The sequence below is a fragment of the Platichthys flesus genome, chromosome 4, assembly GCF_949316205.1.
Source record: "Platichthys flesus chromosome 4, fPlaFle2.1, whole genome shotgun sequence".
NCBI lineage: Eukaryota > Metazoa > Chordata > Actinopteri > Pleuronectiformes > Pleuronectidae > Platichthys > Platichthys flesus.
This window is the reverse complement of record NC_084948.1, coordinates 28,666,615-28,683,164: the sequence shown is the minus strand read 5'-3', so window position 1 is coordinate 28,683,164 and position 16,550 is coordinate 28,666,615. Positions and strand designations below refer to the sequence as shown.

Genomic DNA, 16,550 nt, shown 5'->3' with positions numbered 1-16,550 from the left:
CTTGAAAAATTAGTTTTGGTGCATTGTTTTGGGATAATAGTATTTATTCCTTTAACAGGTACAACGAAATACAATGAACATTAAAGACTATTTTTAATTTGTATCTGTTTTGTTTAGACCCTGTTCCCACCCCTGGTCCTACATATATCTTTTTTTTTATAAAATAAACAAATAAGTGGAATAATAAAGAGAGGATTGTGTAAGACCGGAGATTAGGGTGTTACATTTTGAGACAAGGCCTTTCTGATCCGTGGGCATGTCCAAAACTGAGTCAGTTACCGTGGTAGGAGGAACACTGTCAGTGTAGATGTGCTATACTTTTATAAACACACACACACACACACACACACACACACACACACACACACACACACACACACACACACACACACACACACACACACACACACACACACACACACACACACACACACACACACACACACACACACACACACACACACACAGTCTGTGTTTTAACATTCACTTCAGGCTCCAGTCTTATCTCCCATTCACCAGAGTTCAGTTTACACTGAGTGTCAATGAACAGCAGGTCAGACACACACACAGAGATAACAAACAAACACACACACACACACACACACACACTCAGATGTTGATGAGTCGCAGCAACCCGCCAAGCAGCTGCAGAACACAAAGGAGGCTGACTTCCCACACTGCACGCTGTGTCTGTGTGTCTGTGTGTGTGTCTGTGTGTGTGTTTGTGTGTAACTGATTTCCTCAGAGAAACGTCTCGTCACTCTTCCCTTTACTGATGAGACGACGACGATCTGGAAGTAAAACATCAGCTGATACATTTTCTACAAATCAATTTCTCTTGATTTGACGTTGATCTGTTTCACTGACTCTGAGGCCCTGAAGGTGATGAACACGTTATTTCTGTGATGAACACGTTAGTTCGGTGTTGAACACGTTAGTTCGGTGTTGAACACGTTGTTTCGGTGATGAACACGTTAGTTCGGTGTTGAACACGTTAATTCTGTGTTGAACACGTTAATTCTGTGTTGAACACGTTAGTTCGGTGTTGAACACGTTGTTTCGGCGTTGAACACGTTGTTTCGGTGATGAACACGTTAGTTTGGTGCTGAACACGTTAGTTCGGTGTTGAACACGTTAGTTCGGTGTTGAACACGTTAATTCTGTGTTGAACACGTTATTTTGGTGTTGAACACGTTATTTTGGTGATGAACACGTTATTTTGGTGATGAACACGTTAATTCGGTGTTGAACACGTTGTTTCGGTGATGAACACGTTAGTTCGGTGATGAACACGTTAGTTCGGTGTTGAACACGTTAGTTCGGTGTTGAACACGTTAGTTCGGTGTTGAACACGTTAGTTCGGTGTTGAACACGTTAGTTCGGTGTTGAACACGTTAGTTCGGTGTTGAACACGTTAGTTCGGTGATGAACACGTTAGTTCGGTGATGAACACGTTTGTTCGGTGTTGAACACGTTTGTTCGGTGTTGAACACGTTAGTTCGGTGTTGAACACGTTAGTTCGGTGTTGAACACATTATTTTGGTGATGAACACGTTAGTTCGGTGTTGAACACGTTGTTTCGGTGATGAACACGTTAATTCTGTGTTGAACACGTTAGTTCGGTGTTGAACACGTTGTTTCAGTGTTGAACACGTTAGTTCGGTGTTGAACACATTATTTTGGTGATGAACACGTTATTTTGGTGATGAACACGTTAATTCAGTGTTGAACACGTTGTTTCGGTGATGAACACGTTAGTTCGGTGATGAACACGTTAATTCTGTGTTGAACACGTTAATTCTGTGTTGAACACGTTAGTTCGGTGTTGAACACGTTATCTTGGTGATGAACACGTTATTTTGGTGATGAACACGTTAATTCGGTGTTGAACACGTTGTTTCGGTGATGAACACGTTAGTTCCGTGATGAACACGTTAGTTCCGTGATGAACACGTTAGTTCGGTGTTGAACACGTTAGTTCGGTGTTGAACACGTTAATTCTGTGTTGAACACGTTAGTTCGGTGTTGAACACGTTATCTTGGTGATGAACACGTTATTTTGGTGTTGAACACGTTAATTCAGTGTTGAACACGTTGTTTCGGTGATGAACACGTTAGTTCCGTGATGAACACGTTAGTTCGGTGATGAACACGTTAGTTCGGTGATGAACACGTTAGTTCGGTGATGAACACGTTAGTTCGGTGTTGAACACGTTAGTTCGGTGATGAACACGTTAGTTCGGTGATGAACACGTTAGTTCGGTGTTGAACACGTAATTCATGCATTCAACTCATGCAGCTGTAACCACGGCGACTGACGATGCTCCATCTGAGGAAACCAGGAGACAGAAAGTTCCCATGATGCACCAGTGTCTCACCTTGACAAAGTCGTACTCACACAGGTAGGACGGCTCCAGGTCAAAGTGGCTGAAGTAGAGTTGGACCTGGAAGCCGTCGGGGACGCTGACGTTCCAGCGCAGCTGCGTCTGCCGGGGATATGGCTCGGGGAAGTTTGGAGACTGCAGGCTGCCGTACATTTCAAAGAGCGACACCTGAGCGGGGAGCGCCAACGCCATGATGCTGAGGAACAGAAGACGCCTGCAACGTCACACAGACGAGTCAGTGATGACATCAGTGAAATCACAACAACTTTAGAATGTCAGACAATTTAACAAAGGTTATAAAAATAAAAGAACTAGTAAAATTATTGAAATAATATAAAATAAAATATTTTAATCTAACATGATCTTAAACCATTATTGAACATGATTGTATCATAAGTGTCTCACAGGAGGTTTTGATCAACAATCAATAGATGAAGATGGGGACCTGCAGAGCGGACTCTCTGTCTCACCCTGACCGCTTCACTCACCTCATGATCGGACCCGCTGTAGCAGCTGCTCCGCTCTGAGCACGGAGCTCCGGAGCGTCCGCTCCAAGGCTGAGTGCGTGTGACGTATGTGAACACCCGCCAACGTCATCGCGTCAGGTCCGTGAGGGCGGAGCAAACTGTGTATTATTATTATGACTTATTTATTTATCATTGCTGTTGTTATTATTATTATATAATCATTTTTTTGAGTGAGAATCAAAGGAAAAATCCAGATCCAAGATGAGGGTCATGTCATGTAGAGCAGCTTCATCATTAGATAATGTTGCTCTGAGTATTAGAACCTCTGTTTTATCTGAGTTTAATAAAAGAAAATTACAGCTCATCCAGGTTTTTATGTCCTTGAAACATGAAGTTGAAGTTCAGTTACTTGATTACCCTGTTCTGGGTTTAGTGACCAGGGTAAACAACCCTGTAAACCGGTTTCGTCCAGCAGTGGTCTGTTCAGATTCAATATCTTGATCATCGATGGAAACTAAGTAGAAATGTTTTACAGGAACTTTAAAAGATCTTTGTCACAAATAAAGACAAATGATTAAATGATTATTCTAGAAAGATTTCATTTTCATCTATGACATTTTCCTGTTTATGTTCCCTCAGTTTCTCTCTTTACACTGAACTCAATAATATTCAATCATTTCATCACAGATGTGGGTTTTTTTTGGAGTTTGTGACATTTTTTCTTTTTTATATAGTCTATGCTTTAGTTAAAAACACAAAAAAATAGTGATACTTAAACAAATAAATATTTTCTGAAGAAAGTAATGAATCATTGATAAATATTAAATATAATAATAATAAAATGTAAATGAATGCTAAAACTAAATACAACATTAGATTATTGTGCATTTACATTTGTTTCAAAAATAAAGAGAACATGAAATAATAAGATAACTTTTTACTTGGGTGGTTTTTGTTAAAATAAACCAGTTAACTTCGTTAATTAAAACTTTTCCCACGAGGTAAATGGTTTAAAAAGTAAATAAATGGTTTGTTTTGATCAGGCAGCTCCGCAGACACCTCTGAGGATCATTATTACCCAGCATGCCTCTTGGCCGTTCTTTCCTTCCGCCATCTTTCCCGCAGTGACGGTAAGATTCAAACATGTCGGACAAACTCTTCATTTACAGTGAAATCCTCGGTTCTTTTTGGCCGATGTTTCGGCGCCGGTGAGCGGACGAGCGGTGCTACATTCCCCGGCCGCGTCGTGTCGGTGTGGGGCGAGCGATGGCGGAGATGCGGGCTGGATGCCGCAAACAGGCTAACAGAGAGGAGCACAGTCCGGCCGGAGGAGCGGAGGAGTCGGCGGAGACTCCGCGCCACCTCCCGGTCAATGTGGCCTGAAGCCCGGGAACCGAGTCAGGCAGCACCGGTGTCTAAACCCGGCCCTCCCAGGGTCTCTGTCCCGGGTCCCTCCGGTCACTGTTAGCACTGTTGGGTGGCGGCGGGGCTCCGACCCAGGATCGGTTATCTGATCCGGGCTGTAGCCCCGAATCCCTGACGCCAGAGTTGCTGTAAATGTCTGGGTGGACAGTGTCTTCTGTGTCCCTTCTGTGTCTGTTCCTGTCCTCGTTGTCCGTCCTCATCTGTCTGTCCTCGTCGCATGCGTCTCTGTCCGTGTCCTCGTTGTCCCTGTCCTCTGTGTAGCTGTCAGGGTCCCCGACAACTTGGACACGTGTGTCTGTGACAGTGGGAAGATGTAATGCTTCAGTGTGAACACGTGATCCAGATGTGACGTTTGTTTTGTCTCGCAGGTGAACTGACCTGAAGCAGACGTACGATGCCTGGAAGGTGAGACAGTGTCCTACATCGTTCACTAAGTGCTGCTTGCTGACCCAGTGAGCTCGTCAGGACAATGGGGGGGGGGGGTCATTAGTAACAGGAAAGAACATGTTGGACTCAACATCCAGAGTTCAATCCATATATTTATAAGTGTCTCCCCAACAAGCAAACGCACTTAAGGTCCAAAAATCAGGTTCTGGGTTTCTGAACCGTCAACTCAGGAAGTAAACAGAACTGTGTCGCTACAATAACAACGTTGGTATAAATGTGCTCAGGACGCTCACAGTGCCGTCCATGGTCCGGCCGCTCCAGGGACATTCTGTTAGGATAAATCCTTCCATGATTGTCTTCTGATGCTGAGCAGACTCACACCAGTTTTGTAAAAGTCAAACCGACGATCCTGTCCGACCTCCACAGCTGAAGATACCGGTCCTGTTTGTTCAGATCACGCCGGGTTGTGATTGGACCCCTGCACGCTGCCGAGCGGAGGACGTGCCACAGTTATGTCTTCGCGTATTGTAAACTGAATTTCTGTTCATGATCACAAAGAGGATTTTACCGTGTGCACGCGGTTAAGATTTCACCACTTTAATAAAAGCAGTAAGGTGTGATGGGATGTTAGCACCAGCTGTGAACCAGGTCTTTGCTTCACCTGCTGCAGACTCACAATCCCAGACATGTTTCCATCTGTTGGCGTGTTGTCTAACTGCCTCCTGTCTGCAGACTCTGGAGTAAGGCCATCTTCACCGGCTACAAGCGCGGTCTGAGGAACCAGCGCGAGCACACGGCACTCCTGAAGGTGGAGGGATGCTACACCAGAGACGAGGTCGACTTCTACCTGGGCAAACGCTGTGCCTACGTCTACAAGGCCAAGAAGTAAGCGTCTCTTGTTTGCCTGTTAGTCTCTTTTATCTGATCTTCACACGTTGTGATAATGTTTATTATAAATCAAAGTTTAGTTTTCACTTTGGTTCAAACACGTGATTAGTGGAATATTAATAAACTTGAATAAACAGTCAACAAGCACTCCGTATCAGTCGGGGGGGCAGGCAATTTGTCTTTAGTCTGTGGACAGTGTTAAACATGTCTTCTTCTAGGTCCTCATAAACTACAGCAGTGGTTGATAACTGGGTCTAATTTTTTATTTCATCAGATTGAGACAGAGGAGCTGATCTCCATCATGGCAGCAACATTAACAGAATGACTTCCTGTTTGTCTTCATCTGACTACAATGTTCATTTTGGTGCCATGTTTTATACTGAGCTGAACTACAAAGCTTTTATTTTGAAAAGTTGTGAACTGGTCGGTTGTGAAGATGGTCGGTTGTTTAACAGTGAAATAGTCAGGTTGGGTTAATATGAATAATTCTGAAGTACATGACAAGAGAACAGAACACTACACATGCATGTTCAACAGGGACTACCTTCGTCAGGTCACAGATCTGAGTGACCTCTCCACTCGTGGCTAATGTTCCTTGTACTAAGTGTTTTCATCCAACTGGCTCCACTTGTACTGACTTCAGAATACTTGTGTGCCACCATGTTTGTTTTCCTCAGGAACACAGTGACACCTGGCGGTAAACCCAATAAGACCAGAGTTATCTGGGGGAAGGTGACCCGAGCTCACGGTAGCAGCGGGATGGTCCGAGCCAAGTTCTCCAGCAACCTGCCGGCTAAAGCCATGGGACACAGAGTCAGAGTGGTGAGTCGTCCGTGAAGCTCCACCCTTTAGCTCTTCATAGTGGGTTTTATATTCTCCTGTAGACGTTACAGTATCAATACATGTATGAATACACACCGATTTAATATTCACACTGTCATGGAGAAGTTCTACTACCCACAGTCCAGTGTAGAGGCAACATCTCTGACTGGTTGGCATGTCAGAGATGTGCCAACTGGTTAGAGCCGGGCGATATGGAAAAGACTTATCGTGATGAAGTGCTCATAATCCCTGACTGTTCATGTTCTGTATCAAAACATGGACGGGAGGAGTGACATCAACGTTAAATCATACATCATATATACATGTCTTAAATATCTATCAAGGAAAAGTTATATCACCTTAATTATCTATAGCATTTTATCGCCCGGCCTTAACTATCACAACTATGAACATCAAGACAGATGTGATTGTTCGGTCACATCAGGTTCCTAGTGTTCCTAGTTTTTATTAATACGGAAAATGGAGAACAAGATTCGATTCTTGTAGTGTTCTGACTATTTGCATGGATTATGGGATTTGTAGTTCTACATTCTAAAGATAATTTGGTTCAGTCTTGTACCTTGACCTGTTTCTGATTTAAAACTCAAAGGGTGTTAAGGTGTCAGTGGAGAATATGATTGAGATGATATGAATGTGATGCTCTGAAGGCCCGGGGAATACACCCGGGTCCATTCACACCTGGCCGCAAGTCCAAAAGTAAAAACTTTCTAAACAATTTCTCCAAGAAAACATCATGAGGTGTGAAGCACAGTCAGAATTTTCTTATCTCATGTGGATCATTGAAATCAGACAGAACCAGGTCTGAGCCAGACTCTGCTTCTCAGATCACAGTTGTGCTTTTATTGTGAAGGCTGACTATGTGACTTCCCCTCTTGCAGATGCTGTATCCCTCTCGAGTGTGAAGACGCCGACGTCACATGTTGTTTGTACAGAAACAATAAAATGATCAGAACTGTCGAAGCTGCGTCTTGTCTCTGCTTTATCCATTCAATATTTCCTCCAATCAGAAGGTGTAAAAGCCACTGATGTCACTCAGTACTGGAGTAAATGTACGTATTTGTTTTTCACAGGTTCAACAGTATTTTTATCAAGAACAAACTTATTTCACAGCACAGCATTCTGGGAAGGCGGACACTTCCTGTTGGATTGTCAGACTAGTATAGTGTATGAGTCTGGTAGCACTGGGAAGTGTAGTTATCCATGTAACTACTGGGTCACTCAAGTAAATAAGTCTGACCAATCAGATCAGTAAAATAATAAAACAGTTCTTTAAAGAATAATAAAAGGCCTCTTTAATGAGGAACATGAATCTGACAGGTTTGCACTTCTCATGGTTGTGATCCTGTCAGACTGAACTAAGGGACTCTACTTCCCATGATACACCACAGAGCTGTGGACCAGGACAGTGTCTTTTTCCTGTCTGTTAATTAATACCATGTGCTTTTATTGTGGAGGGTTAGAGTAGTTAAGAGTGTTTGATGGGGAGTAAGGGTTGAGTCGACTTCTCTGCAGGTGAAGACGACTGTCCTGATGTCTCGTGAGTCCTCAGACTAGTGGAAGCTGTGTCCTGTATTGGCAACTTTCTGTGATAGAGCACAAGTTTAAAACAATTTTCTTTCTGTAAGTTGAATTCTACAGCTGCCGATTGACTCCAGGTACACATCAACTGGTGTGAAAAGTACAATGAGCGAAGAACAGAGTTGTGTTCTTGTAACACACAGCCCCTCCCACAAGGGAACAGAAGCTATCCATCAGCTGATGGTGGGGGACCTCCGGGCTTCTCTTGCTCAGACCCCTGGAGAGCACCAACTGCTCAGACACCATCAGGCTTCAGGAAGCCATAAGGTTAAGGCCCTGGGCATGGTAAACCCTAAGTTAACTCACACTTGACCCTTTAGGTCAACTGTATTTATACTAAATGTCTGAGAGATGGAGGAGATGAACTGTGGAGTAGCTGTCAGTGATGGTAGAAGCTGTGAGGAGACATGTTGATCATGGGGAGAGCGTGGCCTAGGGGATAGAGCGGGTGCTCTGCAACAAGAAGGTTGCCGGTTCGAATCCCACTCTATCCCATCTGCATGCCTAAGTGTCCTTGGCAAGATACTGAACCCCTAGATGGCCCCTCATAAAAAATGATGAGTGTTCTAAAAATGTAAGTCGCTTTGGATAAAAGCGTCAGCTAAATGACATGTAATGTAATAATAATAATGTAATAATAATCATAATCACGATGTGGCTACGAACGGTGAAGCAGCAGGACTCTGGTGAGGAACTCAGGTCAGAAACGTGTGTTGAGACCTTTTTCATGAAGGAAGGTTTGAATCCTCCACATCCAGAGGGAGTCTGCCTCCACAACTGAAGCTGAGATGATTCCACAGGAGAGGAGCTTGATGCTGAAGCTCTGTAACGACTTCCTGCTGGAGCCTGATTTTACAATCAACACGTCTGGAGCAACAAAGACCTGGACCAGTTTCCAGCATCCTGTTGAGATGTTTGCGGTGAAAGGAGGGGGGGGGGGGGGGGCTATGGTTAGAGGAAGATTAGGTCTAGGTTAGGTTTAGGGTTAGTCATTTAGTTTGCATGGTTCAGGTTTGATTCACCCAAGCCCCCCTGCGCTGACCTTTGACCCTGAGATGTTCTTACTGCTCCACAGCGCCCCCTCTGTTCAGAAACTTCTCCTGCTCCTACTTCCTGTTTGTCTCCTCCGGTGTCTCCGTGTCTCACACTCTTCTCTCTCTGTCTCTCTCTCTCTCTCTCACACACACACACACACACACACACGGACACACTCCCCCGGCGAGCAGCGAACCCACCGGGAGGATGTGGACTCAGTGACCGGAACAGGGAGCCCGGCTGGATTCTTAGGACGAGCCGCTTTTTTTAAACCATTAAACCTCCCTCTGCTGCTAATGCTAATGACACCGAGCTAATTAGCAGCTGAGCTAACCAGGTTAGTTTAACTGAGTAAAGTGGTTTAAAGACAAAGCTGCTAATAGGCTACAGCTAACTGGTTTAAATTAGCCTAGTTTGACAAGTTAGTATCGTGTTGAGTTAGACTGGGTTAGTTTATCCGGGTCAGACTGGAGTTAACTGGTTTATTTCCAGTTTAAAGTTCAATTTTAATCTTTTTGGCATAAATCCGGATTTAAATGTAGTTTGGGTTCGCTTCATGTTTAAATTTAAGATAAAGTTTAAACTCAGATTGTTAATAATCCGGTTTTATTAGATTCAGTGTTAAATTAAGTTTCAACCTGGTTAGTTAACATGAGTGAACGTGTGAGCGCTAGTTGTGAGTTGAACAGGGACTTTAAACCAGAGTCAGGTCTGGATCTTACAACCAGTTGGTCGGTTAGTTAGTGGGTGCAGACGCAGGTTTGAACCGGGACCTGGTTTGAACCGGGACCTGGTCTGGAACTTTGAGGTGTTTTTTTGGGTCTTGATGAATTTAGTCCAGGTTTAATTCGGGTTCAGTCCCGGGTTCACGATGGCAGAGCTCCACCATACCCCCGCCTCACTGTGCTGCTGCCGTAAACCGCTGCCGGTCTCTGGGGCCCGGCCTGTCGGAGACTCCGGTCGGCCCCAGGTAGGCCTGCGCCCAGAGTCCCTGCGATGCCCCCTGGTGGACGTGGCCTCAGCGTCTAACTTCAGGTGCTTTCAGCTGCGACACTTCCACCTGGACCTGCGGCTTAACTTTGCTGTGAAGGAGATGAGCGGCTGGCTGGTTCTGGATCTGATCCCAGTCCATCCGGGGGTCCACACCCTGGTCCTGGACTCCCACTGCTCTCTGTTAATCCACTCTATCGACTGTAAGGCCCCGGGGTCCGGACAAGAGGAGCCCATGTCCCTCACCTACCGGGTCGATCCCTTCACAGACTACGGATCTTCACTCAACATCAGCCTCCCGCCGGCCGCCGTGAGACCAGGGCGACTGATCCAGATCACGATCCGCTACAGCACCACAGACGGACCGGCGGTAAGAGACCTCATTAAACACTGTGGACTTTCCTTCAGCTTTGTCCACACACTGTCCATCTCTGTCCCCGATCCACCACGTCTCTAATATGGACGCAGCTGATTGATTCAGCACCGCGATCATTTATCAACAGGCCGCTCAAAAGGTTCTGATGATAATGGCCTGAACCCCTCTCTCTCTCCCTTTTTCTCTTGTTCTCTCTGTCTCTTTTTCTCTCTCTCTCTCTCTCTCTCTCTCCCTCTTTCTCTTGTTCTCTCTATCTCTCGCTCTCGTTCTCTCTCTCTCTCTCTCTTGTTCTCTCTGTCTCTCTGTCCTCTCTCTGTCTCTCTCTCTCGTTCTCTCTCTCTCTCTTGTTCTCTCTGTCTCTCTGTCCTCTCTCTGTCTCTCTCTCCTCTCGTTCTCTCTCTTGTTCTCTCTCTCCGTCTCTCTCTCTCTATTTTTCTCTCTGTCTCACTCACTCTCTCTCTTTCTCTCTCTCCCTATCTCTCTCTTTCTCTTGTTCTCTCTGTCTCTCTCTCTCTCTCTCCCTTTTTCTCTTGTTCTCTCTGTCTCTTTTTCTCTCTCTCTCTCTCTCTCTCTCTCTCCCTCTTTCTCTTGTTCTCTCTGTCTCTCTCTCTCGTTCTCTCTCTCTTGTTCTCTCTGTCTCTCTCTGTCCTTCTCTCTCTCCTCTCGTTCTCTCTCTCTCTCTCTCTCTCTCCCTCTTTCTCTCTCTCCCTCTTTCTCTTGTTCTCTCTGTCTCTCTCTCTCGTTCTCTCTCTCTCTCTTGTTCTCTCTGTCTCTCTGTCCTCTCTCTGTCTCTCTCTCCTCTCGTTCTCTCTCTTGTTCTCTCTCTCCGTCTCTCTCTCTCTATTTTTCTCTGTCTCACTCACTCTCTCTCTCTCTCTCTCTCTTTCTCTCTCTCCCTATCTCTCTCTTTCTCTTGTTCTCTCTGTCTCTCTCTCTCTCCCTTTTTCTCTTGTTCTCTCTGTCTCTTTTTCTCTCTCTCTCTCACTCTCTCTCCCTCTTTCTCTTGTTCTCTCTGTCTCTCTCTCTCGTTCTCTCTCTCTCTCTTGTTCTCTCTGTCCTTCTCTCTCTGTCTCTCTCTCCTCTCGTTCTCTCTCTTGTTCTCTCTCTCCGTCTCTCTCTATTTTTCTCTGTCTCACTCTCTCTCTCTCTTGTTCTCTCGTTCTCTCTCTTGTTCTCTCTGTCTCTCTCGCTCCGTGTCTCTCTCTCTCTCTCTGTCTCTTTCTCTATTGTTTTCTCTCTCTCTCTTTGTCTCTCTCTCTCCTTGTCTCTCTCTCTGGTTTTCTCTCTCTCTCTCTCCGTGTCTCACTGTCTCTCTCTCTCTCTCTCTGTCTCTCTCAGATCTGGTGGTTGGACTCGGAGCTGACCTGTGGTCGGTCTCGTCCTCTCGTCTTCACTCAGGGTCACTCAGTGTGTAACCGCTCCTTCTTCCCCTGCTTCGACACGCCCGCCGTTAAAAGCACGTACACGGCTTCCATCAGGGTGAGTCCTGAACTTTGACCCCTGACCTGCTGGGCTCATGTATCTTAAGCGTTGGACTTGATGTCTTGTCTTCGCCGTCGGCTCGTCTCCAGGTTCCAGATGGCGTCACGGTGCTGATGAGTGCGTCTCGGAGTTCGTACTCCAAACCGGACCGGGTCTTCCAGTTCTCTATGGACTCTCCGGTTCCGTCCTACCTGGTGGCCTTGGTGGCGGGCGAGATGCAGCACGTGGACGTCGGCCCGAGGTTGGTTCAGAATAAATTGTCAACTGATTCTGACACTCAGGGCTGTAATAGGATGACTCATGACCTTTGACCTCTGTCCACTTCTGTAGGAGTCGGGTGTGGGCGGAGCCATGTCTGTTGTCCTGTGCGGTCAAGAAGCTAGGGGGCAGTGTGGAGCGGTGGCTGGGCGTGGCCGAGGAGCTGTTTGGTCCCTACCTGTGGGGCAGGTGAGTCCAGGGTTCAGGGCTTTCAGGGGTTAATGGTGAATGAGTCGGCGTAGTGGTGAGTAGACGCCTGGTGAACTGTCCCTTTAAGGACAGAAAACATGAGTAAAACCACACCCACCCTCCCCCAGGTGTGACATCGTGTTCCTCCCCCCCTCCTTCCCCATCGTGGCCATGGAGAACCCGTGTCTCACCTTCATCATCGCCTCCATCCTGGAGAGCAGCGAGTTCCTCCTCATCGACGTCATCCACGAGATCGCACACGGCTGGTTCGGGAACGCCGTGACCAACGCCACGTGGGAGGAGATGTGGCTGAGCGAGGGGCTGGCCACCTACGCCCAGAGGAGGATCACCACCGAGGCGTATGGTAGGAGTACTGCTGAAAATACTGCTGAAACACGTCCGGAGTACTTCTACTGGTACTGCAGTGTGCCAGTGTGTAACTGTTGCTATGACAACTTCAGGTGAGGCATTCACCTGTCTGGAAACTGTCGTCCGATTGGACGCCCTCCACAGACAGTTGCGTCTCCTTGGAGACAACAACCCTGTGAGCAAACTGCAGATCAAGTTTGAGCCAGGTAACACACACAGACACACACAGACACACAGAAACACACAGATGTGATGTCTAGCTCCTCCCTCCTCCAGGTGTGAATCCGAGCTCTCTGATGAATCTGTTCACGTACGAGAAAGGTTTCTGCTTCGTGTCCTATCTGTCGCAGCTCAGTGGAGACGTCCGGGGCTTCGACCGCTTCCTCAGGGTCAGCACACACACACACACACACACACACACACACACAGACACACACACTGAGGTCAGAGGTCACCGTGTGTTGTGTGTTCTCAGGACTTCATCTCTCAGTTCCAGTTTAAAAGCGTTGTGGCTGACGACCTTATCGACTACTTCCTGTGTTATTTCCCTGAGCTGCAGGACGCCGCCCACAGAGAGGGTGAGAAGTGGGCGGTGACAAATTTTTTCCCAAAAAACAGAAATGAAACCCTAACACCCCCCCCCCCCTCAGGCCTGGAGTTTGAGCGCTGGCTGAACGGCTGTGGACCTCCTCTGTATGAACCTGACCTGTCAGCAGGGGGCGCTCTGATCCGGCCCGTCCAGGATCTGTGTGACCTGTGGACAAGAAGCGTCGCCCCCGACCGTGGTGCCCTGACGACCTTTGACCTCTCAGCCTGGAGCACCTTTCAGATAGTCCTGTTCCTCGACCGCATGTTGGACCACTCGCCGCTGCCACACGGTAACACTGCGTGCCTCCACTTCCTGCTGTGACATCATCACGTCCCAGTGACACTTTGTTAATTGATCCCGAGCTGATGAGTCAGGACTCTTTGTCTCTCTGGCTCTGTGTGACTCTTTGTCTCTCTGTGTCTTTGTCTCCTCAGATGTGATGCTGAGTCTGTCTAGTTGTTACTCGTCTCTGTTTGACGGTTTGAACGCTGAGGTTCAGATTCGGTGGCTTCAGATGGTCGTGAGGAACACGTTCGATCCCGACGTCCCACGAGTCCGAGCCTTCCTGCACAAACACGTGAGAACACGACAATGTTCCCGACTGACACTACTCACACACTAATACTGACAGCTGTCCATCATGTCGGCAGACGTCCAGGATGTACACCGTGCCGCTGTACGAGGACCTGGTTGCGGGGGTGTTGAAGTGCGTTGCCGTGGAGATCTTCTACCAGACCCAGCGGCGTCTTCACCCGAACCTTCGCCGGACGCTGCAGCAGATTCTGTTCGGAACCAGCTCAGCCAATCAGAACAGCTCGTCTCTCCCGGTTCCATCCCCCGCCACGCAGCCGCCGCATCCCACTGCCTCCGCGGCTTCCGCCGGGACGACGGCCGCCATCGCTCTGAGGGACGTCAATGTGTCGGCATGACGACAGTCATGGGATAGAATTCTGGCTATGGTCCGACAAATGATGTAAGATGTTGCTGTGACAACAGCGGAGTGCTACAGACACTGAAAGTTGAAACACTGACATCACGACAGGAAGTTCAGTCCCTGGTCTGAATGTGTGGGTGTTTGAGGGGTCAGAGGTCATGGCCCGATTTTCTTGTTCAAACCGATGTGGCCTCAGCGTGACCTTTAAACCTTGAATGGATTCAGGGGGAGGAGTCATTGGGTGGCATCACCTGAGCGGCCTTAAGGCTGTGGTCACTGCAGCCGTCCAATCACCAGCGACCTCAGATTCACTGTGAGAAGAAACGAGACATTTCAAATCACTGATCAATACTTCACTTTCTACACTGAAGCAGAAACGTCTCATGATTCATCGTTTGATTTTAAATTAAATAAAAAAACACTTGAAACAATAACATGGTTTCTACTTTATTTAAAAAGTAAGGGTTTTCAGCTTATTCAAATAGAAGTGATCAATGTTATTGATTACGAAACAGAATAAAAGTAAATGTTAAAATGATTAATTTAATAAATTGTCTTTTTAATATTTTTAACTCATCTTGTCTAATGTTTTATTTTATAATAAAAGTATAAAGGGCCCATATATTGTGTAAATTTAGTTCTACTATCCGTGATGACTTGAAGGGGCCAGTAGGGGGCCTCAACGTAAACAGTCACTCCGGACTTTCTCACTGATTCTAAAGGCCAATGTAGGCTTTTCCGTTTTGACGGACACGGACAGTACTTCTGCGCAATCCATTTCCATCAGACCATAATTTAATAACCTTTGATTTTTCAATAACTGAATATATGACACTAATAAAAAATTAATTTTCTATATGTCTACCTGAAAGTGCTGAAGCTAAATTTAAGGAGATAATCCCAATTACATTTAAACCCGTATTAGCAGTAGATATAAACAACAAATTCTTTAAAACCCTGAGCTCCATTGAGATCGACCACCTCGTCGATAGCTCTGCAGACTCATTACGATTAACATTAGACTCAATAGCGCCTCTAAAAAAGAAAAATGTCAAACATAGTAAATTAGCTCCATGGTATAATTCCCAGACAAATGAGTTAAAACAATTAAAACTAGAAAGGAAGTGGCGCTCCAGCAACCATGTTGAAAACCTCATAGACTGGAAGAATAGTGTTAAAGAATATAAAAAGGCTCTCCACAAAGCAAGAGCCGCCTACTATTCAAAACTAATAGAAGAGAATAAAAACAACCCCAGGTTTCTCTTCTGCACTGTAGCCAGGCTGACAGAGAGTCACACCTCCACCGAACCCAGTATTCCTCCATCCCTAAATAGCAATATCTTTATGACCTCAGGTTCTAAACCAACAACCTGTATCTTAGATCCCATTCCTACCAAATTACTTAAAGAAATTCTGCCCCTAATTGATAGTTCGTTACTTAACATTATCAATCTGTCATTCTCTCTTGTGTAACATCAGAGGTCCAACTCAGTGTCTTGTAGCCATGCCCTTGTCTCTGGTCCCACGTCAAAGAGGCCGGCTTCCGAGGGTGGTCTGTGTAGGGGGCAGGTGGTCATTATATGTTTGACAGTCTGTTCAGGGGCACCACACTCGCGTGCAGCGCTGTCTGCCAGGCCCCACTTCTTCATTGAAGATTTTCTAAGATTTAAATCTGTCATTATCATCAGGTTATGTACCACAGTCTTTTAAAATAGCTGTCATCAAACCCCTACTCAAAAAACCCACCCTAGACCCAGAGGTTTTAGCCAATTACAGGCCAATATCTAATCTCCCCTTCATTTCTAAAATCTTAGAAAAAGTGGTAGCCAATCAGCTGTCTGAGTTTCTCCAGGAAAATAATATATATGAAGACTTTCAATCGGGGTTTAGAGCCAATCACAGTACAGAGACAGCCTTGGCAAAAGTCACTAATGACCTTTTAATAGCCTCAGATCAGGGACTTGTGTCTGTCCTGGTTCTGTTAGATCTCAGTGCAGCATTCAACACAATTGACCATCACATTTTATTACAAAGACTCAAACAGTTAATTAACATTAATGGAACCGCCCTTAACTGGTTTAAATCGTATTTTTCTAATGGCTCCCAATTCGTGCAAATTAATGATGAGTCATCTGTGCGCACCAAAGTAAACCATGGTGTTCCACAGGGCTCTGTGCTCGGCCCAGTTTTATTCTCATTATATATGCTTCCACTAGGAAACATTATCAGGACACACTCGGTAAATTTCCACTGCTATGCGGATGACACCCAATTATACTTATCAATAAAACCTGAACAAAGTAATCAATTAACTAAACTTCGAACATGTCTCAAGGACAAAAAAAACTTGGATGAC

At 46.0% G+C, this 16,550-nt stretch overlaps 3 protein-coding genes across 4 annotated transcripts in view; 2 read left to right on the top strand and 1 right to left on the bottom strand.

Moving 5' to 3' along the window:
• Positions 1-2,993, bottom strand: part of masp1 (MBL associated serine protease 1) — an 11,832-nt gene extending 8,839 nt beyond the window's left edge. For both annotated transcript variants that reach the window (XM_062385809.1, XM_062385810.1), the window contains exons 1-2: positions 2,873-2,993; positions 2,379-2,598 (exon numbers count right to left, since the gene is read on the bottom strand). In XM_062385809.1, the coding sequence (XP_062241793.1) occupies positions 2,379-2,598; positions 2,873-2,877 (225 nt within the window). In that variant the 5' untranslated portion in view covers positions 2,878-2,993. The remainder of the gene's footprint in view (positions 1-2,378; positions 2,599-2,872) is intronic.
• Positions 2,994-3,879: 886 nt separating this feature from the next.
• On the top strand, positions 3,880-7,354 carry rpl35a (ribosomal protein L35a). The gene is made up of 5 exons (XM_062385846.1): positions 3,880-3,981; positions 4,645-4,681; positions 5,396-5,548; positions 6,229-6,373; positions 7,273-7,354. The coding sequence occupies exons 2-5, from the start codon at positions 4,671-4,673 to the stop codon at positions 7,294-7,296; spliced, it is 333 nt and encodes a 110-aa protein (XP_062241830.1). The 5' UTR covers positions 3,880-3,981; positions 4,645-4,670; the 3' UTR covers positions 7,297-7,354.
• A 1,734-nt stretch (positions 7,355-9,088) lies between these two features.
• rnpepl1 (arginyl aminopeptidase like 1) lies at positions 9,089-14,628 on the top strand. The gene is made up of 11 exons (XM_062385814.1): positions 9,089-10,367; positions 11,712-11,852; positions 11,945-12,096; positions 12,186-12,302; positions 12,431-12,666; positions 12,764-12,877; positions 12,948-13,060; positions 13,147-13,249; positions 13,322-13,549; positions 13,695-13,837; positions 13,911-14,628. The coding sequence occupies exons 1-11, from the start codon at positions 9,879-9,881 to the stop codon at positions 14,187-14,189; spliced, it is 2,115 nt and encodes a 704-aa protein (XP_062241798.1). The 5' UTR covers positions 9,089-9,878; the 3' UTR covers positions 14,190-14,628.
• Positions 14,629-16,550: the final 1,922 nt, after the last annotated feature.